This window comes from Salvelinus fontinalis, chromosome 32, assembly GCF_029448725.1.
Source record: "Salvelinus fontinalis isolate EN_2023a chromosome 32, ASM2944872v1, whole genome shotgun sequence".
In the NCBI taxonomy this organism is placed as follows: domain Eukaryota; kingdom Metazoa; phylum Chordata; class Actinopteri; order Salmoniformes; family Salmonidae; genus Salvelinus; species Salvelinus fontinalis.
Genome location: NC_074696.1, coordinates 42,615,527 through 42,639,411, shown reverse-complemented (window position 1 = coordinate 42,639,411; position 23,885 = coordinate 42,615,527). Strand labels below are relative to the sequence as shown.

At 46.5% G+C, this 23,885-nt stretch overlaps 1 protein-coding gene across 5 annotated transcripts in view; it reads right to left on the bottom strand.

The window, feature by feature from the left end:
- LOC129831386 (sodium bicarbonate cotransporter 3-like) overlaps positions 1-23,885 on the bottom strand; it is a 65,098-nt gene that overhangs the window by 15,665 nt on the left and 25,548 nt on the right. For 3 of the 5 annotated variants that reach the window (XM_055894743.1, XM_055894746.1, XM_055894744.1), the window contains exons 2-11: positions 21,179-21,260; positions 18,134-18,280; positions 15,063-15,201; positions 14,169-14,329; positions 13,584-13,772; positions 11,880-12,260; positions 3,738-3,856; positions 945-1,102; positions 622-709; positions 241-387 (exon numbers count right to left, since the gene is read on the bottom strand). In XM_055894743.1, the coding sequence (XP_055750718.1) occupies positions 241-387; positions 622-709; positions 945-1,102; positions 3,738-3,856; positions 11,880-12,260; positions 13,584-13,772; positions 14,169-14,329; positions 15,063-15,201; positions 18,134-18,280; positions 21,179-21,260 (1,611 nt within the window). The remainder of the gene's footprint in view (positions 1-240; positions 388-621; positions 710-944; positions 1,103-3,737; positions 3,857-11,879; positions 12,261-13,583; positions 13,773-14,168; positions 14,330-15,062; positions 15,202-18,133; positions 18,281-21,178; positions 21,261-23,885) is intronic. The other 2 variants (XM_055894745.1, XM_055894747.1) reach the window with 2 other exon arrangements.

The window sequence follows — 23,885 nt, the reverse complement described above, 5'->3', positions numbered from 1 at the left end:
TGGAGACCCACTGGTGGTACAGGGTAGACTATACTTCCAATACATCTGATTCAACTAATCATCAAGCCCTTGATTAATTTAATCAAGTGTGCTCGTGCTAGGCTGAAACAAAAACCCTTTGTGGCTCTCCAGGATCAAGATTGAAGAGCACTATGTGACCAATCATCTGAAATCAGGCTTGACTTCAGACTTTATGTTGATTTTCTGTTTCTGTTTATATATGTCAATTTAGACCCTCACCTGCGATGGGACGTTCTTGGGGGGTTCGATTCGTATCGAGGGGTCCCATTCTCCTGGGGGCAGGACTGTCACCTGGTCCAGAAATTCATCTATCCCAGACAGCAGGTCCATCCGATCTTTGGCCTTGTACGCCACATCATGGAATATCTACAGAGAAATGCAGGAAAGAGTATAGCTTTTACATTTTGATCTTAAAATGTATCTAGTCTGAACGCCACACCCATCCCCCTGATGGGGAAAAAGTTACTCAAAGGAGTTAGTCTATTCTATGCCTCTCGGGGGGAGCTAATTCATGTTTATGACTGAATGTTACCAATCTTCATAAGACTATAAGGATAAGTGCACAAACAGCAGCACGTAAAACGTCTCCCGTCCTCTCACCTCATCTGTCATCAGTGTGGCCATGGATCTGCCAATCTCATGGTACTGAGGGCCTTTACCGTGTGGACCCAGCAGCAGAAACAAAAACCTGTGGGGGACACAAACCATTTTCACGCATTAGACTAAACGCAATGTCGATGGCCAGGTATAGGCAGATACATTGTGTATTATTCAAAACCCAACATAATTTAGTATAGTTGGTGATATGACTCCAAATACAAAATGGTTTAGGCTACTGGTAGGGGAGCAGGTGCATGAATAAAACCTAGAAACAGCAGGGAAAGAGCAGTGAAAGAGTGGGTGAAGAGATGTAGTGTACCTACCTGGTGGGCACGGGCACCTCCGTGAGCCCTGTGATGAGGACGGCGGGGGACAGGCGTACGAAGGCGATGATGGGCCTCTCCAGGAAGTCCACCTCCCCTACCAGCACGTTGGACGCCTCGGCGCCCGGAGGAATCTTCTTCATGAAGTTCATGTCCACCTAAAAGGAGCGGAATGGGACAGAGAGAGAGAGAGACTTTAGGAAGTAACAACTGTATGAGACAGTGTCTCCCAATCCTGGCTCTGTTTCTGTCAATCCTGGTCCTGTGGACGAGAAAATAAAGGTGAAAATTAAAAATAAAATAAAAACTAGCACACCTGATTCAAATAATCAAAGGGTTGATGATGAGTTGATTAGTTGAATCAAGTGTGTTAGTTTTTATTTTATTTTTAATTTTCACCTTTATTTAACCAGGTAGGCTAGTTGAGAACAAGTTATCATTTGCAACTGCGACCTGGCCAAGATAAAGCATTGCAATTCGACACATACAACATGTTAGTGTTAGGGGGAGAAATAAAAATAAAAAATGCATCCCTTTAGGTCTTCAGAACCAGGATTGGGAAATAGAGGACAGCGCCGGACTGAATTCTTAATCCCACACACTCCTTTTCTTACCGCGCCCGCCCGCTCCTGCTGACTTCTCGTCCGTCTCCCGCCCACTCCTTTTCTTACCGCGCCCGCCCGCTCCTGCTGACTTCACGTCTGTCTCCCACCCACTCCTTTTCTTACCGCGCCCGCCCGCTCCTGCTGACTTCTCGTCCGACTCCCACCCACTCCTTTTCTTACCGCGCCCGCCCGTTCCTGCTGACTTCTCGTCCGACTCCCACCCACTAATTTTCTTACCGCACCCGCCCGCTCGTGCTGACTTCACGTCCGACTCCCACCCACTAATTTTCTTACCGCGCCCGCCCGCTCCTGCTGACTTCACGTCCGTCTCCCACCCACTCATTTTCTTACCGCGCCCGCCCGCTCCTGCTGACTTCTCGTCCGACTCCCACCCACTCCCACAAGAACTGGTCCCAAATCTGTCCCCAGGCCCGCAATGCCAGCAGCTACCACTGCTGGCTTGCTTCTGAAGCTAAGCAGGGTTGGTCCTGGTCAGTCCCTGGATGGGAGACCAGATGCTGCTGGAAGTGGTGTTGGAGGGCCAGTAGGAGGCACTCTTTCCTCTGGTCTAAAAAAATATCCCAATGATCGGGGACACTGCCCTGTGTAGGGTGCCGTTTTTCGGATGGGACGTTAAACGGGTGTCCTGACTCTCTGAGGTCATTAAAAGATCCCATGGCACTTATCGTAAGAGTAGGGGTGTTAACCCCGGTGTCCTGGCTAAATTCCCAATCTGGCCCTCAAACCATCATGGTCACCTAATAATCCCCAGTTTACAATTGGCTCATTCATCCCCCTCCTCTCCCCTGTAACTATTCCCCAGGTCGTTGCTGCAAATGAGAACGTGTTCTCAGTCAACTTACCTGGTAAAATAACGGTAAAATAAAATAAATAAATAAAAAATGTAGGTGTATGGGACACAGCTTGCTTTTGCATCCCCGGTCCCAGCAATGTAGATAACACATGACATACAAAACAGAAAGACTAACCGTTTCGAAAATAACCTTGCACAACTTTAAAAGAAGCACTACGATTCGCAGGCAGACAAATTCATGCGTCATCAATGTTTATTTCCAGCCAATGTCGGAGCCTAAACTATAGCCAATCCTATTTAGGAAGTCATTTTCCATGGAAAGACAACTGCGCCATGCTTCTCCGACCGTGCATATAGGCTACAGGCTATTTAAACTAGACCACACAGGCGCATTTGTTCTCGCGCGCCCAACAAAAACGAGGAAGCAGAACTAGCCTATACGAGTTTGTGAACTGTGACACAAAAAGGTGTTTTTTATACAATAGATAACACATACAACACAGAAAGACAACCGTTCAAAATTATCTGTGGGACGGTAACATGTTTTCATCCCAAAGTTGTGTCTGACCGCCCGCCCACAGCATGAAAAATGCCAACCGCGCTGCTATGATCTGTCGGGGACCGTAGGTCCCGCGGGATACACACGGCAGTGCGGCCCTATATTGGGAAACACTGGTATAACAAATCAAGCCGAGCAAAATATATACGTTATGTCATGAAAAAAAAAGGTGAAATAAAATCTACCTGGAGCCCAATTGTCACAACAGAGTAAGGAGAGACTTCAAATGAAAGGAAGGAATGAATGGGGATGGAGGGATCATGCTCAGTGGCAGATGGACGCTAGGGTTGGAGGAAGCTACGGTGTTAGTGGCGTAGAGGGAAGCTATAAGGGGCAGTACTGAGCAAAGGAGTCCCTTTCATCACAAGGTCGGTTGTTTGAACGATGTAACAGAGCTGGGAGACCTTGCCCACTGAGATGGGTAATATCTGCATCTCTCTCTCTCTTCCACAAACACTCTGTCTCCTTCTCCCTCTTTTGATTAGACTACCCCAGTCAAGTATGAGCTTGCTTCTTGGCAAACTCATGAAAGCTGATGACTCCTCACGGCCGCCAGCCTACTTATTTCATGGCTGAAAAGAGTCATAAATGGATATAATGAGGGATAAGATCTCACTTAACCAAACCCAGTTATTGAATTAAAACAATGTACAGTTCACTTTGAGACTGGCTCTTGGTTCTAGCAGGCAGGGAGTGGGTGAAGTTTCTTATGCTCAGAGAGTAAGGGCTGTGATTGATGATGGTTGTCTTGGGTGTCTGGATGAGAGTGGCTGATGATGGGGGGGGGGATTTCTTTGCCCAGTAGCAGGGGTTACCTTGCTAAAGTCCACACTGCTGTTCTCTTTACTGACCCCAGCTCTGGAGGGCCTCCTGTCTCCAGTCTTGCTGCTGCTATCCAGGTTACTGGGGACAGAGTGCGTGGACATCAGTGGCCCTGTAACGACAGACAGACAGACAGAGACAGACAGACATGGGATAGCGGCAGAAGAGTGTTAGAAATTTCAGCTCTGGAGGACCGAGGCACCTGCTGCTCAGTGCATTCTCGTGGATACATTAGAATGCCTACATTTGATTACATTGTGTTTTTCATATATCATTTATATGCAGAGTTTGCAAAGCATCAAAACACAATACAGGTTCTTCTTTTGAAATGTATTCAGAAATCATGTAGCTATACTCTGACTGATTTGCAAATCTTTTTCAATAGGTTCTCTGTATAGGCCCAGACTACATATGCATATATAATAGTATTTGATACATAGATTTATACACTCTCAAAGACCTTAACAAATTGCTAACATAATGAAAATTCGTTATGGCCTGCAGTGATAAGGGTTCAAGATATGGCACATCCGCCTCCCCACTTCAATGCACCCTATAGCCATGTGAGGTGAGCCGTACACAGGAAACGCCAGCACTTCAGCGAGGGAGACATGCATTGAGGAAATGACCACAGAAATGAATGAACTGTAACATAGCGACACCACACACTCCCCTCCCTCTGTCTCAATCACCTAGAACGTAGATGAATGTTGAAAATGAATATGAATGGGTGAGTTTCCTTGTGGTCCTCCTTGACCTGTGACCTGTTGTAACCCGGCCCTGCGGGCTACTAGGCAGCCATGTCTGGATGAACAGAAGCGCCATCGCTCACATTCCTTACAAAGCCTCTGGGAGTGACGGGGATTAGTGGAGGTTGCGTCCGCGGACACACTTCATTCAGGAAGATAAAGCCCGGAATGCGGGCTCCACACTGGACCTCAGGCCACGGTCCATATGCAAACGAGTCCCAATAATCAAATCATATCGTTCCAAAACCAGGGGCACACGAGGACAAAAACTACTGACTCTATGATAATCTGCCTTCATCTGCATACTAAGAGCTGACACTACATGTTATGTGTGGTACTGTGGCATGAGTGCTTCCGTGGCATTAGACAGTTCATTAGACAGTTATTACCAGAGAATCCGGCAATCAAAATGTGAGTAGGTGTACTGTATATACAGTTTCGGCCAAATAATTTGTCACCCTTTCACTTTTCATAAATAATTCTCTATTTCTTCTAAAATAGGTTTAAAAAATAATAATAAATATATATATATATATATATATACACTACATATATACTACATGACCAAAAGTATGTGGACACCTGCTCGTCACCTGCTGGGATGGCTTTTTACTGGATCTTGGAACATTGCTGCGGGGACTTGCTTCCATTCAGCCACATAAGCATTAGTGAGGTCGGGCACTGATGTTGGGCGATCATGCCTGGCTCGCAGTCGGCCTTCCAATTCATCCCAAAGGTGTTCGATGGGGTTGAGATCAGGGCTCTGTGCAGGCCGGTCAAGTTCTTCCACACCGATCTCGTCAAACCATTTCTGTACGGACCTTGCGTTGTGCACAGGGGCATTTTCATGCTGAAACAGGAAAGGTCCTTCCCCAAACTGTTGCCACAAAGTTGGAAGTACAGAATCGCCTAGAATGTCATTATATGCTGTAGCGTTAAGATTTCCCTTCACTGGAACTAAGGGGTCTAGCCTGAACCATGAAAAACAGCCCCAGACCATTATTTCTCCTCCACCAAACTGTACAGTTGGCACTATGCATTGGGGCAGTTAACGTTCTCCTGTCATCCACCAAACCCAGATTCGTCCATCGGACTGCCAGATGGTGAAGCGTGATTCATCACTCCAGAGAACGTGATTCCACTGATCCAGACTCCAATGGCAGCGAGCTTTTCACCACTCCAGCAGACGCTTGGCATTGTGCATGGTGATCTTAGGCTTGTGTGCGGCTGTCCGGCCATGGAAACCCTTACATGACGCTCCTGACAAACAGTTATTGTGCTGACATTGGCTGAAATAACCGAATCCACTAATTTGAGGCGGTGTCCACATACGTTTGTATACATACTGTATATACACTGAGTGTACAAAACATTAGGAACACCTTCCTAATATTGAGTTGCACACCCTTTTGCCCTCAGAACAGCCTCAATTCGTTGGGGCATGGACTCAACAAGGTGTCTAAAGCATTCCACAGGGATGCTGGCCCATGTTGACTCCAATGCTTCGTAGAGTTGTGTCAAGTTGGCTGGATGTCGTCCTTTGGGTGGTGGACCATGCTTGAAACACACGGGAAACGGTTGAACGTGAAAAACCCAGCAGTGTTGCAGTTCTTGACATGCTCAAACCGATGTGTCTGGCACCTACTATCATACCCCGTTAAAAAGGCACTTAAATATTTTGTCTTGCCCATTCACCCTCAGAATGGCACACATACACAATCCATGTCTCAATTGTCTCAAGGCTTAAAAATCCTTCTTTAACCCGTCATCTACACTGATTGAAGTGGATTTTCACCTGGATTCACCTGGTCAGTCTGTCATGGAAATAGAAGTACGCTGTTTTGTACACTCAGCATCCAACATTGCAGAAGAAATTTTAGTTTTGTAAACTATATAAAGTTTATCATTTTAATTTAGAAAATAAAGACAAATGGCATGGACACAATTATTGGCATCCCGGAGCTAGTACTTGGTTGCACAGCCTTTGGCCAAGATAACTGCAGACAAATGTTCTTGTAGCCATCAATGAGCTTGCGCACCTTTCACGGGTCATTTGTCCTACTGTTAAGCAGCAAGCTGCTCTAGTTCTACGATGTTTGAGGCGGTGCCCTCCACCAACTGCTGTTCACAGATCTCGCCATAAGTTTTAGATGTGATTAAGATCTGGCCTCTTCTCTCGCCACTCCATTACGGTCCATCGTCTCTCTTGAACCATCCTTGGGTGCTTTTGGATGCGTGTTTTGGTGTCGTCGTCCTGCTGGAAGACCCACAACCTTCAATGGAGACCCAATTTTTGCACACCGGGTTGAACATTGCACTCCAAAACACCTGCAGGTTCATTGTGCTTTGTGCACGTTCAAGGCCCCCAGTACCAGAGTCAGCGAAGCAACCCCACAGCATTATCAAACCTCCCCATCTTTGATTGTAGGGAGGGTGTTCTATTCATTGTATGCTTCTAAAAGCTCCAACAAATCATCCTTAACCGCCTGTCTATGCCAGCAAGGGATTCAAACTCAAATGAGCGATACTCAGAACGAGGTGAAGCAAGTACGTAGTATATCGTTTGTTGGCAAATGTTGTCATGTTGTCAAGCATGGGATTCAACGTTCACTCGCGCGATACTCACAACGCCGTCAATTACTTTATATTGTTTCGTGGCAAACGTTGTCTTTACAGACATTAAGTAATGGAAGATTACAGAACCACACTGATAAGACAATAAGCTGCCACCCTTAATGCATGTTTCTCTCCAAACCAGCAGTCTCTAGTTGTCATGACCCAACCTTCCAGAGTCAGCTCTCTTCTACACACACTGCTATATATATATACACATACCGGAGATAAAGACTATCCAGGTCTGGGAAGACAAATAGTCACGGTGGATGACACCACCCTCCCACCCCAACCCCACTCTACGGCTTTATATTTAGCATGCTATTTGCACACGTAGGAGTCTCTAGCGAGACTCTTAATGGAGAAAACGTCTCTGAGACATCTGTGTGTTTATACTCAGGAATTACGGAGGAGCGACGCCAAACAATGCTGCTCTGGAAAAAGACGAGACGTCTTTAAGTTGTTTGAGTCTGTCCCGACTGTATATTCACAATAGGACAGTCATGCAGAGCAGTGACAGTTATAGCTGGGAGGATACGCCATGATATGAGACCTGTTGCCATAGTGGCGAGTCTGGCGACTCAACTCTTACACTGACTGGATTACAGTCAGGCCCTCAAGGGATGGGAAATGTGCAGTCGATTAAACCCCCTTCAGGTTTCATCTTAGGACTGAATGAGGAAAAAAAAGGTTTGCAATGAAAAAGTGGACAAAGAAATATCACAGAACCAGTGTTCAACCGAATCTTTTTTTCTTACTGTTGGACAAAAATATACGGGCCTGAACAGAATTTCTACAGGCCCGGACATGGTGTAGTTAAAATGCATTGCCCAAGCTGGCAATGGCAGGCTTCCTCTCTATATTCAGCTAGCATTAGGCTACATTTGGTTATTAAGGAATGTATCAAAACGCTGTGTAATAGAATCTAGCGATATAATTATTTAGAATTGCATGAATTGGTTAAGGGGGATACCTAGTCAGTCATACAACTGAATGCATTCAACTGAAATGTGTCTTCTGCATTGAACCCAAGCTCTCTGAATCAGAGAGGTGCCGGGGGGGGTGGGGGTGGGGGGGGGGGGCTGCCATAATCAACATCCTTGTCTTCGGCAACCAGTGGGTTAACTGCCTTGCTCAGGGGCAGAACAACAGATTTTTACCTCGTCAACTCAGGGATTCAATCCAGCAACCTTTCGGTTAGTGGCCCAACGCTCTAACCACTAGCCTACCTGCCGCTCTAACCACTAGCCTACCTGCTGCTCTAACCACTAGGCTACCTGCCGCTCTAACCACTAGCCTACCTGCCGCTCTAACCACTAGGCTACCTGCCGCTCTAACCACTAGCCTACCTGCCGCTCTAACCACTAGCCTACCTGCCGCTCTAACCACTAGGCTACCTGCCGCTCTAACCACTAGCCTACCTGCCGCTCTAACCACTAGGCTACCTGCCGCTCTAACCACTAGCCTACCTGCCGCTCTAACCCTAGCCTACCTGCCGCTCTAACCACTAGCCTACCTGCTGCTCTAACCACTAGGCTACCTGCCGCTCTAACCACTAGGCTACCTGCCGCTCTAACCACTAGCCTACCTGCCGCTCTAACCACTAGCCTACCTGCTGCTCTAACCCTAGCCTACCTGCCGCTCTAACCACTAGCCTACCTGCTGCTCTAACCACTAGGCTACCTGCCGCTCTAACCACTAGGCTACCTGCCGCTCTAACCACTAGGCTACCTGCCGCTCTAACCACTAGGCTACCTGCCGCTCTAACCACTAGCCTACCTGCCGCTCTAACCACTAGGCTACCTGCCGCTCTAACCACTAGCCTACCTGCCGCTCTAACCACTAGGCTACCTGCCGCTCTAACCACTAGCCTACCTGCCGCTCTAACCACTAGGCTACCTGCCGCTCTAACCACTAGTCTACCTGCCGCTCTAACCACTAGCCTACCTGCTGCTCTAACCCTAGCCTACCTGCCGCTCTAACCACTAGGCTACCTGCCGCATTCGCTTTGTTTCATTTTGAGAATATTTTTTTTACATCTCAAAATAGGACAGTGCCCCTTTAAGACGACTGTGTTTCAAAAGAGAAGATATTGATCTGGCCACAGTAGGCTAGCCAAGACAAATGCTAGGTGTCTTTTTGTAGCTTTCTTCGTGCAGACTATCAACAGTCGCCAGCGTATTGCTAGCATGTTCACTATTGAAGGTTGACGTTTGTAAATCAATTTCCCTAAAGTAAATGGATTGTTGTGAGCTCTTCTTTTTACTCTGGACGGCTCGCGTGTGCCGCGTGAGCGGATCAACTTATGTACTGCTCGAGAAGTTGTGAGTCGCGGTCAGCGTGGTTGAATGAATGGCCAATCATATTTCTCAAATACAAAACAGCATGACTTTTCCGCGTGTAGTCTTCAATGGTGTTCAAGACTGCAACACGGCAGGTAATCTCTGCCATCCCCTCCGATTATAAAGTGGACGAACTACAAGCACGTATATCCTACCAACGGGACATTAAATACAGGAATGTCTTATTTTTTCACAGAGTCGTAGCTGAACGACGACATGAATAACATACAGCTGGCGGGTTATACACTGTATCGGCAGGATAGAACAGCAGCCTTTGGTAAGACAAGGGGTGGCGGTCTATGTAGATTTGTAAACAGCTGGTGCATGATATCTAAGGAAGTCTCAAAGTTTTGCTCGCCTGAGGTAGAGTATCTCATGATAAGTTGTAGACCACACTATTTACCAAGAGAGTTTTCATCTATATTTTTCGTAGCTGTCTATTTACCACCACAAACCGATGCTGGCACTAAGTCCGCACTCAATGAGCTGTATACGGCCATAAGCAAACAGGAAAATGCTCATCCAGAGGCAGCGCTCCTAGTGGCCAGGGATTTTAATGCAGGGAAACAAATCCGTTTTACGTCATTTCTACCAGCATTTTAAATGTGCAACCAGAGGGAAAAAAAAACTCTAGACCACCTTTACTCCACACACAGAGACACGTACAAAGCTGTCCCTCGCCATCTGTTTGGCAAATCTGACCATATTCTATCCTCCTGATTCCTGCTTACAAGTAAAATTTAAAGCAGGAAGCACCAGTGACTGTCAATGAAAAAGTGGTCAGATGAAGCAGATACTAAGCTACAGGATTGTTTTGCTAGCACAAACTGGAATATGTTCCGGGAATCTTTCGATGGCATTGAGGAGTACACCACATCAGTCACTGGCTTCATCAATATGTGCATCGATGATGTCATCCCCACAGTGACTGTACGTACATACCCCAACCAGAAGTCATGGATTACAGGCAACGTCCGCACTGAGCTAAAGGGTAGAGCTGCCGCATTCAAGAAGCGGGACTCTAACCTGGAAGCTTATAAGAAATCACGCTATGCCCTCCGACGAACCATCATACAGGCAAAGCATCAATACAGGACTAAGATCAAATCGTACTACACCGGCTCCAAAACTCGTCGGATGTGGCAGGGCTTGCAAACTATTACAGACTACAGGAGGTCAGAGAACTGGCCGTGTGGTGCCAGGACAACAACCTCTCCCTCAACGGGATCAAGACAAAGGAGATGATTGTGGACTACAGGAAAAGGAGTACCGAGCACGCCCCCATTCTCATCGACGGGGCTGTAGTGGAGCAGGTTGAGAGATTCAAGTTCCTTGGTGTCCACATCACCAACAAACTAACATGGTCCAAGCACACCAAGACAGTCGTGAAGAGGACACGACAAAACCTATATTCCCTCAGGATACTGAAAAGATTTGGCATGGGTCCTCAGATCCTCAAAAGGTTCTACAGCTGCACCATCGAGAGCATCTTGACTGGTTGCATCACTGCCTGGTATGGCAACTGCTCGGCCTCCGACCGCAAGGCACTGCAGAGGGTAGAGTGTACGGCCCAGTACATCACTGCCATCCAGGTGCTAGAACGATGCTAGAACGAGGAGCGGAATGACTCTCTTTGCAAGTCACGGGCTGAATTTTTCCCTTACCATTCCCTTACCTACGAGATCCTGACTTGTCAGTGACGGAAATAACCAGTGACGGAAAACCCTAACACCAGAACTACTGCTCCCTGCTATCCCACACATCCCATTCCTTCCCAACAGATTCTAAGGTTTCCTGTTATGTTTCCGTAGATCTGTCCATTAGAGATTACATAGCGGGTAAATGTCAACTGGAACGCCAAAATGCACTGAGAAGTTACTGGCCCGGTAGGCCCAGTGACTGAGGAGATCCACTGGCTCGACATGTTTTTACTGGCGCCGCCGCAGCGGGCCATTGTTAATGTCGGACCCTGCAGAACTATGGTATGGTACATTGTGAAACACATTCTCGAGGGGAGCCATGCACACACACTGAGCAGAGAGAAGTAGAGGGACCAAGCCAAGCAAGGTGGGGTTAGTGTGGAAGGGCTGGATGAAGAAAGGTGGAGACAGAGAGAGAAAGGAACGTGAACAATAAATAGCCTAGGAATGGCGCGAGATATGAGAGAAAAGGAGAGAGTGCAGACAAATGTATTTGATAAGACTAAACTAGAGAAACACAGACAGAGAGGTATGCAAGAAAAGAACAAGGTAGAGGGAAACAGTGTGAGGTCTTGTTGAGTTAATAGAGGAGGGGTATAAAAAGTGAACCTTGCTGGGGGGTTTGTCATGGATTTGTAGTCGGGTAGGGAAGGAAGGCACAGCCAGCATGCTGGTGCTAGTGTTCTCTGTTCAAGCCGTGACTCACACTGGCAGGCTACACAGATATTTGCCTTCTAAGGGCAGCTGCTGGAGCCCTTTAGTCTGCAGCGACGGTTGCCGATTGGTATACGCCTCCTCATCCTTTGTAATGTCGGTGGGTGGCGACTCGTCATCCTCAGGCGGTGACACCACCACCTCCGGGATGGCCTGGGGGACCGGAGCGGGGCCAGGGGCACGGGGAGGGTCTGGGGAGCGGCGGGGAGTAGGGGGGGTGTTCTGGGGGGTGGTGAGGGGCGAGGGTCCGGGGGATGGCCCCCCAGCGGAGGTGGAGGAGGAGGAGTTAGGCAGGAGGAGGTTGAGGAGGACGGAGACCCGGGACTCTCGCCTCTGGGACAGGTTGGAGACGGAGGCCCCCGGCTTCAGGGAGTGGCGGGAGGCAGAGAGGCCCTCCCCTGGAGCGACGGGAAGACACAACAACAAACAAGGGAAAAGAGGGAGAGAAGAACGGGAGGAGGGAGGAAAAAGGGGGGGTGGGGGTGGTAAAAGGAGGAACATATGAGGGAGAATGTCATCAGAGAGGTGGTTTTAGGGGTGCATTCTCTGGGGGCAGAGAGAGAAGGTGGTGGGAGCTTGGGAGGAGTGTGGTTAGAGAGAGACAGAGGCGTCAAGAGGTTCTTGCAGGGGAAAGGTGAGGTGTCCACAACAGACCAATAGGCTTGTCCACTCACCAATCACACAGTGACAGACTGAGGGGGAGCATTTTGGGTAGAGAGATGCTTGCAAGCAGGAGAAGAGGTGTGGGCTGGTTAGCATAGTGTCAGGGTACAGTATATTGTGCATACAAATACAGAACCACACACAAACCAGACATATTTCAAATCTGTGCAATAACTTACTATGATTGTGTAGCACATCAATATATGACATTTCACACGTATTTTATACCCAGGCAACATTGCATTCAATGCATTCAATAGAACAAAATGTGACAGTAGGACAGAGACCATTACAACTGTAGCACGAGCTCGTTATTTCACTCACATAGAATAGTCACACACCATACTCATCGTACACATCACACCCTAAGGTCATGCTCAGCAAACGAAACATTTCAAACTGCAAGAAGAGCATCACCCCGACCATTCCGACAAAAGAGTAGAAGCCATTGTTAATTCTGAGGCCAAACCCTGAGCCAGGCCAGCCACACGCACCATCCGCACCCAGATGTATCTTTTACCGTGGGGGGGGTAGTAGTTGTCTCTATGAGGCTTATGTTCTCATTGTAGCGTCTACTCACTTCATTAGTTTGACACCTCCTGAACTGCCATGGTGGATTTGGTCTTGTGTGGCTCAGTTGGTAAGACCGTGGCGCCTAGCAACGCCAGGATCCTGGGTTCAAATCCCGCTGGGGCCACACATACTAAAATGTATGCACTCACTGTACTGTAAGTCACTTTGAATAAAAGTGGCGGCTACACGGCATACATTACATACATGATTGTTGTGGTCATAGCATCTCCAAACATACACTCTTAGGGAAAAGGGTTCCAAAAGAGGGTTCTACATGGACCCCAAAAGGGTTCTACCTGGAACCAAAAAGGGTTCTCCTATGGGGACAGCCGAAGAACCCTTTTGGAAGGCTTTTTCCTAAGAGTGTGTGTGGGAGATGCTGTCGCCTTTCCTTTTTTGGAATACCAAGGATTGCAAAGATTATGTGAACCCCCTCGAGGCTGGAGGAAAAAGAAATGGACTGTGCGTGGTGCAGGGGATCTCACCGTGTCTCTCAAGCAACAACGGGTCTGAATGTTTCTTGCCTATGTCTGCGATTGAGCGCACCAGCGGGATGCGGTTGCTGAGCTTCCTCTCGTTCTGATGGTGGTGTCTCTTCAACATGGCCTCACGCACCTTCTGACACAGCTCCTCCTGCAGCTGGCCTGACGCCACCATGCTGTCAATCAGCATGTCTGGACACACACATGTAAACACACACACGTATGCATTGTATTGCATTGTAACGTTGTTCATTTGGAGGTTTACACCACTGGTACACACACACTTGCAAATGAGCTTTCACGCATTCACACACACACACAAATTCAGTTTCACCTTATTCAACCAACTTTTCATTATTGCCTTGTTTCTCACACACACACACACACACACACACACACACACACACACACACACACACACACACACACACACACACACACACACAAATTCAGTTTCACCTTATTCAACCAACTTTTCATTATTGCCTTGTTTATCATTTGCACACCCAAATCGAAATAATCAAATAGCATGCACATGAGCGTACACACACGCACACATACACACAAACTCTTCTGATATGAATATACCTGCAATCTCCTCGATACAGGTGGCCCTCATGTCTAGCATGACGGTTCCGTTGAGGATGCAGCTCCTCAGCTCAAACAGGCTATGTAGAGACAGGGTGGCCACGTAAGGCTTGCTCCAACGCTCCCCTCCATCTTCCACGTCCTCCTCAAACTTCAGCCACCTAAACACGCACGCGCAAAGACAAGCACACACAATAAAAAAAATTGAAATCAAATTTCCCCCAATGCTGACTAAGAACAGCTTGACCAGAGGTTAAGACCAGGCCTGGACAGATCAGACAATTTGCATTCCCTTGAGTGGTTCCCTTTTGAGAGGTAATGGAAAAGGTTTGATAACGTTTTTCCGGCTTTTACCTCCTGTCAGCCCGAAACCAGTTTCAACCAGTTTTTTTAAGAGAGGTAAATTGCTGTGTATTTGTGTCTGAGCCGTGAGCGTAGGCTGACATTGTCTGGGATGGGGATATTGCCATGGCTATGGAGGATGACTAAGATAGATTGACTCACAGCCAGACTTGTAGGCAGTAGAGCTCTGTCAATCTTACCCATTACTCATGATAACACATTGCCACTCACACACAAGACGCGTCACTATCTTATAGTTCTCTGTTCCCCAGCCCCCGCAAGACAATTTCAAGGGGGTTATAAAAGGCCACAGTTTACCAGCCTACCGTTTTGGCCATTAAAAAGTTGGTTTCCCTGAATGTTTTACCACAGTCAAGAAGACGACTTCAACATTCTTAAGACGCAAAGCTAAACTCATCGACGTTTCATGGAAAACCTACGGTAGCAATAAAGTGCCGCTGAATTTAGACCTGAACGAACAAAGAACGACACGATGAAGTCACATGGACCCTGGAGTGTGGAGGCTGGACCCTGGGCTGGGCTGTGAACTACCTGGCGGTCTCCTTCCACTCGGTGGCGCTCCCGTCCCTGAAGGACAGCTCGTCCAGCTCGGTGAACAGGTCGTGGGGGACGTGCTCCACGTCGTCATCTTCCGTACCCAGGATGAACTGCACCCTCTGGGAGGGCGTGTCTAGAGGGGGAGGGGGGAGGGGAGAAGAGAAGAAGACAGAGATATAGAGACGAGGACTGGAGGAGAGCGTGCGAGGAGCAGGATCCAACGCTTAGCTTCTGAATGGACTGCTGGGAATTCCCGTAGATGTAGACGCACACACACACACACACACTCCCCCTCCATCAGTGTCACTGCTTGCTCCTGGAGGCCTGGGTTTTGCCTTTAAGAGAGACGTTCCATTCACAGCATGCACACTCTCTCTAAACGAACGGACAGATAGATAGGTCTCCATGTTTCTGCCTCCATTTGAAGAGCTCAGCCAAACACTCACAGATGTCTGAGAGACTTTGCCAGGTACCCTGGCTACCACAGGTTTCTGTTTCTGCCCCTGGGAAGCATGACACAACACACTTTTCAAATTGAGAATAATAATCCAAATGTTATTTAGGAGAATGCTTGAGGGTAGCAGCTGGGGTGGGAGTTGTTTTGAGTTGATGTGATTCCAATACGCTATGATTATGTCTAGTGCTACACTACTGACTCGTTATCCAAATTAGCCCATGGTAGCCTACTACAGAAACACATTATTTACATAAGTATGCAAACCCTTTGATTTGAGACTAGAAATTGAGCTCAGGTACATCCTGTTTCCATTGATCATCCTTGAGATGTTTCTATAACTTGATTGGAGTCCACCTGTCGTAAATTCAATTGATTGGACATGATTTGGAAAGACACACACTTGTCTATATAAGGTCCCAAAGTTGACAGTGCATGTCAGAGCAAAAACCAAGCCATGAGGTCGAAGGAATTGTATGTAGAGTTCCGAGACAGGATTGAGTTGAGGCACAGATCTGGGGAAGGGTACCAAAAAATGTCTGCAGCATTGAAGGTCCCCAAGAACACAGTGGCCTCCATCATTCTTTAATGGAAGAAGTTTGGAACTGTCATGTCTACTCCCGCTCCCCCTCTCCGGTGCTCGACGTCGCCAGATTATTCATTATTACGCACACCTGCCACCATCGTTACGCGCACCTGCGCCCCCATGTGACTCACTTGGACTCCATCACATTCCTGATTACCTCCTCTATATCTGTCACTCCCTTTGGTTCCTTCCCCAGGCGTTATTGATTCTGTTCCTGTGTTTTATGTCGGTACACTACTCATGTTTCTTGCTTTATTTATTATTACATTCACTCCCTGTACTTGCTTCCTGACTCCTGGCGTACACGTTAAAGAAAAACGCCTCACCAAAGGTATGCAACCGGGATGTTTTTTTAATTTTTTACTGGTGACATCGGGTCTAAGTGCAGCTGCCGAAGCAACCGGGGATGCCTCAGCCGGCTCGTCAGGCTCCCAGGCCTCAGTCGGCTCGTCAGGCTCCCAGGCCTCAGCCGGCTCTACATGTTGCCGCACCTCAGTTGGCTCTACAGGTTAATGCGCATAGGCAGAAGCAACCGGCCCGCTCCTGGTCCTCGGGACCGTCCCTCTGGTCGGCGTCCTGCGGTTGGGGCCGCGTGTCAGGGAGGGGGTACTATCATGTCTACTCCCGGTCCCCCTCTCCGGCGCTAGACGTCGGCAGTTTATTAATTATTACGCATACCTGCCACCATCGTTACGCGCACCTGTGCCCCATGAGACTCACCTGGACTCCATCACATTCCTGATTACCTCCCCTATATCTGTCACTCCCTTTGGTTCCTTCCCCAGGCGTTATTGATTCTGTTCCTGTGTTTTATGTCGGTACACTACTTGTGTTTCTTGTTTTATTGATTATTAAATTCACTCCCTGTACTTGCTTCCCGACTCCTAGCGTACACGTTACAGGAACCAACCAGACTCTTCCTAGAGCTGGCCGCCCGGCCAAACTGAGCAATCGGGGAGGGCCTTGGACAGGGAGGTGACCAAGAACCTGATGGTCACTCTGACAGAGCTCCAGAGTTCCTCTGTGGAGATGGGAGAACCTTCCAGGAGGACAACCATCTCTGCAGCACTCCACCAATCAGGTCTTTAAGGTAGAGTGGCTAGACGGAAGCCACTCCTCAGAAAAAATAGGCACATGACAGATCACCCGGAGTTTGCCAAAAGGCACTTAATGGACTCAGACCATAAGAAACAAGATTCTCTGGTCTGATGAAACCAAGATTGAACTCTTTGGCCTGAATGCCAAGTGTCACATCTGGAAGAAACCTGGCATCATCCCTACGGTGAAACATGGTGGTGGCAGCATCATGCTGTGGGGATGTTTTTCTGCGGCAGGGACTGAGAGACTAGTCAGGACTGAGAGAAAGATGACCGGAGCAAAGTACAGAGAGATCCTTGGTGAAAACCTGCTCCAGAGCGCTCAGTACCTCAGACTGGGGCAAAGGTTGACCTTCCAACAGGACAACGACCCTAAGCACACAGCCTAGGGTCTGAATACTTATGTAAAATTGATATTTCAGTTGTTTTAAAAAAAGATATAAATTAGCAACATTTTCTAAAAACTTGTTTTTGCTTTGTCATTATGGTGTGTGTGTAGACTGATGAGGGAAGAAAACAATTTAACCTATTTTTAACGTAACAAAATGTGGAAAAAGTCAAGGGGTCTGAATACTTTCCCGAATGCACTGTATGTGCCACCACAAATTTATTCAATTGCATGAGGAGATGAACGAGGACCACCACGGAAGGTAGAATAGAAGTTAATTGTGAGAAAAAAAAAGACACTACATTAACCTATTAAATTGTTGTCAGCATATATAGTGTCTGACTTTCTTCCTTTTTTTTTTTTTACTATTGCTTTAGTCAGCTAATGGGTAAAAATGGTTAACTTATTAAATTGTTGTCAGCATATAAAGTGTCTGACTTCATAAATGTATTACACCGTTTCCTATTCCTTTAGTCAGCACCTCTACGAACATTTCTAACAGTCAGCTTTCTACTGGACTTTAAGGTAGAAGTTGGTTACCATAAGTGGGGTCCTCACGGTCCTCCTCTTCATGGTCCTCCTCCCGCTCCCGCCTCTTGCGGTGGTGTTTGTGGCCTCTGCGATGGTGCCTGCGTTTGCTCTCCCGGCCCAGGGGCACATGGACCTCGACGTAGACCGCCCTGTGGCCTAAGACAAACCAGACCAGACCAGAGAGAGATTACCTGGTTTCCATTTTCTCTGAATAACCTACTTAGATAGGGAAGGAAAAGACCATCACTTTTTTTCACATTTGTTTATTTCTGCTGTTACTTTTTTCCACAATCCCTCATTATAGTTTCTGTTCCACTGGATTGCTAGATTGTTGCTCTGAAATGCAAATGTCCTAGTTTCTGTGCCAATAGTCACGTTGGAGGAGGAGTCGATGCACTTTGAATTGTGAGATACTCTCAAGTTAGGGAATAACGAAAATAAGACATGAGGGGAGAAGAGAAAGGAACGGATAAGAGAAAGACATGAGTCTATCAGATGAATATACAAAGAGAAAGAGATGAAGGGAAGGAGCCATAGAGTGTTTTAGAGGGATACAGAGACGGAGAATACAAGAACAGAACAATGGGAGAGGGAAAAGATAACGAAGGGAGAGAGAGAGAGAGAGAGAGACACACGACAGATACAGCGAGGGAGGAATCGGAGATACGTGTGGCAATGATACTGTCGCTAGCAGCATTCTCCAGACGTGAGCCTCAATTGACACTTCCTTCAACCCTCGAGTCTAAGTAGCCGTACTGCTATTAGCCCATAGCATTGAATAACAGATTCATACATGGAAAAATCGAAAATAAAGATCAAGAGGAAGTTTATTTTGAAGTGTGGGAGATATAGAAGAAAAAGAAAAATACTTTGACACACATTTAAACCCTTTTTAGGCACTAAACTACTTCAATATACACTGAGTGTACAACACATTAACGACACCTTCCTTTTATTGAGTTGCCCTCAGAACAGCCTCAATTCATCAAGGCATGGACTCTACAAGGTGTCGAAAGAGTTCCACAGGGATGCTGGCCCATGTTGTGTCAAGTTGGCTGTATGTCCTTTGGGTTGTGGACCATTCTTGATACACACAGGAAACTTTTGAGCGTGAAAAACCCAGCGGCATTGCAGTTCTTGACACAAGCTGGTATGTCCACCATACCCTGTTCAAAGGCACTTAAGTCTTGCCCATTCACCCTCTGAATGGCACACATACACAAGCCATGTCTCAATTGTGTCAAGGCTTAAACATCCTTCTTTAACCTGTCTCTCCCCTTCATCTAGACTGATTGAAGTGGATGTGACATCAATGAGGGATCATCATTTTCACCTGGATTCACCTGGTCAGTCTATGTCATGTTCTTAATGTTTTGTACACTCAGTGTATACGTCCATTTATTTTAAAAAACTGGTACCGGGCTACCTTCAAGTCCTGTGACGCTTATGGGGGTCGTAGAGCAAAACCACTGACATGTACGTGTTTCCATAGACATGTCATAATAGTTTGTAGGCTAAACCGTTCGGACACTACAGGCGTTTTCGTGAGAAGACCGATTTACGGGATGTCTCATGGTCCGACAAAACACGGAAGGTCAATATCGGCGGATGTGGCGGATTGAGACGCAGCTCATGCAAAACATATCTCTAGATTAAACAGACTTAAACGATTTGTATGCGGATTGTTTTATCAAAAGGGTTAAACATCTCTCCTCTGTCTGCCTCGTTCCCAGGAGATGGACCACAGAGGATCACTCTCAATCACAGCTGGCTCACTGCCAGCTCTGTTTCAAGGCAACACAGAGTTATTTTCTAAAATGAATATAACTTAAATATTGTCCTCATCCTGGAAAAATGCACTGTGAATGTATTTTTTTTTTTATTCTTTTTTTTTAGGGGTGTGAATGTTTGTGAGCACGTACTGTGAATGTTTCATGTTTCAAATGACTCATCATACTGATTTGTACGACCCTAAATAGCCTACTGACTATTTAGTGCTCTCTTGGATAACCATTCCGTATACTGCGCTGCAACCTCAAACGAAATATGCAGCCTTTTTCTGCCAGGGCCAGGTATTGGTATGTGTTGTCTTTGCTCAGTACCTAGTAATTAGAGATAATGACAGGTCCTGTTTGAAATCCCCTTGAATGTACAGCTCCGATCGAGAAAGCTAGCATCGTAACCTAGACAGCCGAGATACTCAGAGGCCATGTGGACAGCTAATCATGTCCTAATCTCCCAATGTGCGGCTAATCAAAGTTAGATAACCAGAGAATGTTTGCGGTAAGGAGACACCACCGTACTGTTATGTACTGTAGTTTTATGTGATATGACACTACAATACCACAGCTGATACTATCCCAGCGGGCAAAACTGGTCAAAATCCTCCCATAACCAGTTTCTGGTTGCAATGACATCATTTCAGACGTTTTTTCCCCACTGGCAAGGCATTTCATCCCATTGGAAATCCTTATTTGTAATTGAAACCAAAGCTCTAGGCTAATTCGGGAAAATTGTGACATAATTATACATCATTATTTTTTATATAGCCCTACAGGTGTGTTTAAAAAAAAAAACACACAAAGAGTCTCCAGCTGAACTTGAATAAAGCTGTACATGACAGATAAGTGCAATTACAGTTACAATATTCCTGTGGGCTCATGTACGCCTGGCTAATGAACATACCCTTCTGGGAAGCTACAGGAGTGGAGAGCCAGGCTGGGGCTGGCATTAACCTTGCCAAGAACTCAGCAACACCTGTTCTTTCTATTCACAGCACGTCTCTAGGCCTATATGTGGACAGGAAGCGCCCACACAGAGACAACTAAACAGGCATGTAGACAACAGTAACAAAGGAAAACGCACATACTGTAGCTATACACACACTGATACCAAGGTTGCAGTCAATTCAATATCAATTCAGGAAGTAAATTGGAAGTGGAATTGACCCCCAATTCCTGACTGCTACACCACTCCAACACATTGACTATGCACACAGGACTAGACATACACAACGTTACAGTAAGTGGGTAGGGCTGTACTGTAGGGTCTTACTCTCCAGCTCTTCCGTCTCATAGTTGGTGTGTGTGGTGGAGCTGGTCTTCCCGAGGTCAACGATGGCCTCCTCGTCAAGACCCTGAGAGACAGAGATGGAAAGAGGTGGCAGACCTTTAATGGACCAATAAAGGGACAGTTGAAACCAAGACTGAGCCAGAGGCATATCGAAAATGACTTTAGAAGACCGCCAGAGAGAAATAACAGCACATCCAACCATTAGTCTAGGTTTACCACCGAAATCACCGACAAGATAGATGTCTGTCTGATATTCAGGGAACAATATGTGTAACAGCAGCTTTTGTTGCCTTCGCAGAGAACAAGCTGCTTTGACACACACGCCATTTCAGTGTGTTCGATTTGATTTCAGGATTCAGGGGGGGGGAAAAAAATCAGGCTACTATAATATATTGTCTCCGGGAATAGGCATATTTAACAGTATTCCTGCACCTGGGCTAGGAAATGTTAACCTGATCCCACCATCCAGAACACTGTGCTCTCGTTTCGTTTCACTTAACTGAATCCGTGGAGCAAAACAGAATGAGATCAGCATGGTCCTAACGAAGCTAGGGGAAATGTAGCTTATCGGATAGGATGAAGATTTGTCACCTGGAGGAAAGGTAATGGTAATTTATCACAAGGATGTTTCAGTGAGTCTTCGTGGGGAGATACACTAGGGCCCTCAAATTAAAATCTGGACCTCGAAGCCAGTTTCACTGCTTTAAAAAAAAAAAGATCTAAATCAGGGACTGATTTAGACTTGGGATACTAGGTGGGTGTAATTCATGAATTATCAGGTAGAACAAGAACACCAGCAGGCTCCAGAACTTGCAGGGTATGATTTGAATAGCCCTACACTAGGGGATTAGGCATATATCTGCTTTAAGTATTCTTCATGGACCTGTACTGATACAGTACAAGCATAAGGTAACATAAATCACAGTTTGGCAAGAGTAAGTAAGTAGATGTATCATTTAGCATAAATGTACTAAATGGGGCAATTTAATAATAAAGTCTATTTGTTAAGGAACAGTTTCAAACATTGACACATTGAATTAGGCCTATCGTTAGTCAGGGCAAGCCCTTTTTTTTTTTTTTTTTTTCAACCAAATCTATTTTGGGGTGTAAATAGCATGCTATAGAAGAGTTCAGACACTTTTTTGTGATTTCACTTGGTTTTGAGAAACTTACCCCACCAGTGATAGACCTCCTCAGGCTCATTCGGCAGTATGTGGGCACGCAGAAAACACGAACAAAGCTCCAAAAACACCGAAATACGTCCTTTCAGAAACGGCAAAGCTTCCAGTATAGTGATGCAGGTCTTTAAATGTTGTACACAATGAAATTGTGGCATTCCAAACTATCCGCAATTATAGATTTTATTTTGTTGAACTCAAGCAATACTTTTTAGTGTGTAAGCATGTGTGTCCTTTCAGCAAAAAATAGAGATCTTAAAAAAAAAAAAAATTAAACACTGTCCTTTAAGCTTGCTCGAATTTGCAGCATCAGTCCATAGATGGACTTTGAAATAATATAATATTAACCAGCACTGTCAGCAATGCTCAGTAACTGGCTTTTAACTTTGGGAGTTACACACATCAGTTCCTAGATGGGCTTTAAAATAATGTCATAATAAAACTGAGTCTCAGTGATATGGTGGTACGAGCAGCAACGCAGATATTCAAATGAGCGCGACGTAACACTTTGCTCTCACACAGGCACACAGAATATCTGCGCATGTGCAAGGGCGCGCTTCACGCTGCTACAACGTGATAGCTACAGGACCAAAGCAGAGGAGCCTCATGCTCAAACGGTCTTAGTGCAGTAGAACAGAGGAGGTTCTGCCTGAAGATGAAAGTTAATAGAAAAACTGTTGTAGGCCAGTTACAGTTGAAGCCGGAAGTTTACATACACTTAAGTTGGAGTCATTTTCAACCACTCCACAAATTTCTTGTTAACAAACTATAGTTTTGGCAAGTCGGTTAGGACATCCACTTTGTGCATGACACAAGTAATTTTTCCAATAATTGTTTACAGACAGATTATTTCAATTGACATCATTTGAGTCAATTGGAGGTGTACCTGTGGATCTATTTCAATGCCTACCTTCAAACTCAGTGTCTCTTTGCTTGACATCATGGGGAAAATCAAAAGAAATCCGCCAAGACCTGGAGGCGAACATAGCACAGCAGGCATATGCATCGGGAGCTGCTGGAGGAACAGCGTCAGCAGACCGCTCTCCTGCGAGCTGATCTCAGCCAGCTGACAGCCGCCCAGGCCAAGATAGCGGCAGGCGCAGCAGTCTCTCGTCCCAGGTTTATACTGAAGCTGACAGAGGCTGACGACATCAAGGCTTACCTCCCAAGCCTCCGAGAGGACGGCGGCTAGGGAGAAATGGACCCATGAGCAATGCGGCCGGCCTGCTAGCACCCCTCCTATCAGGCGCGGCACAGAAGACCTATCAGGATCTGACATGTGACCAGGCGACGCATTACGAGGTGCTGAAAAAGGAAATCCTGCGCCAGTATGGTTACACCCTGATTAACAGGGCACAAAGATTCCATGATTGGGCGTATGATCTTAGAGCAACCCCCGATCACAAATGCATGATCTAATTAGGCTGGCCAAGAGCTGGCTAACTGCTGAACCCCTGACGCTCATGACATCGAGAAAGTGGTCATAGATACATTTATACGCTCTCTCCTGT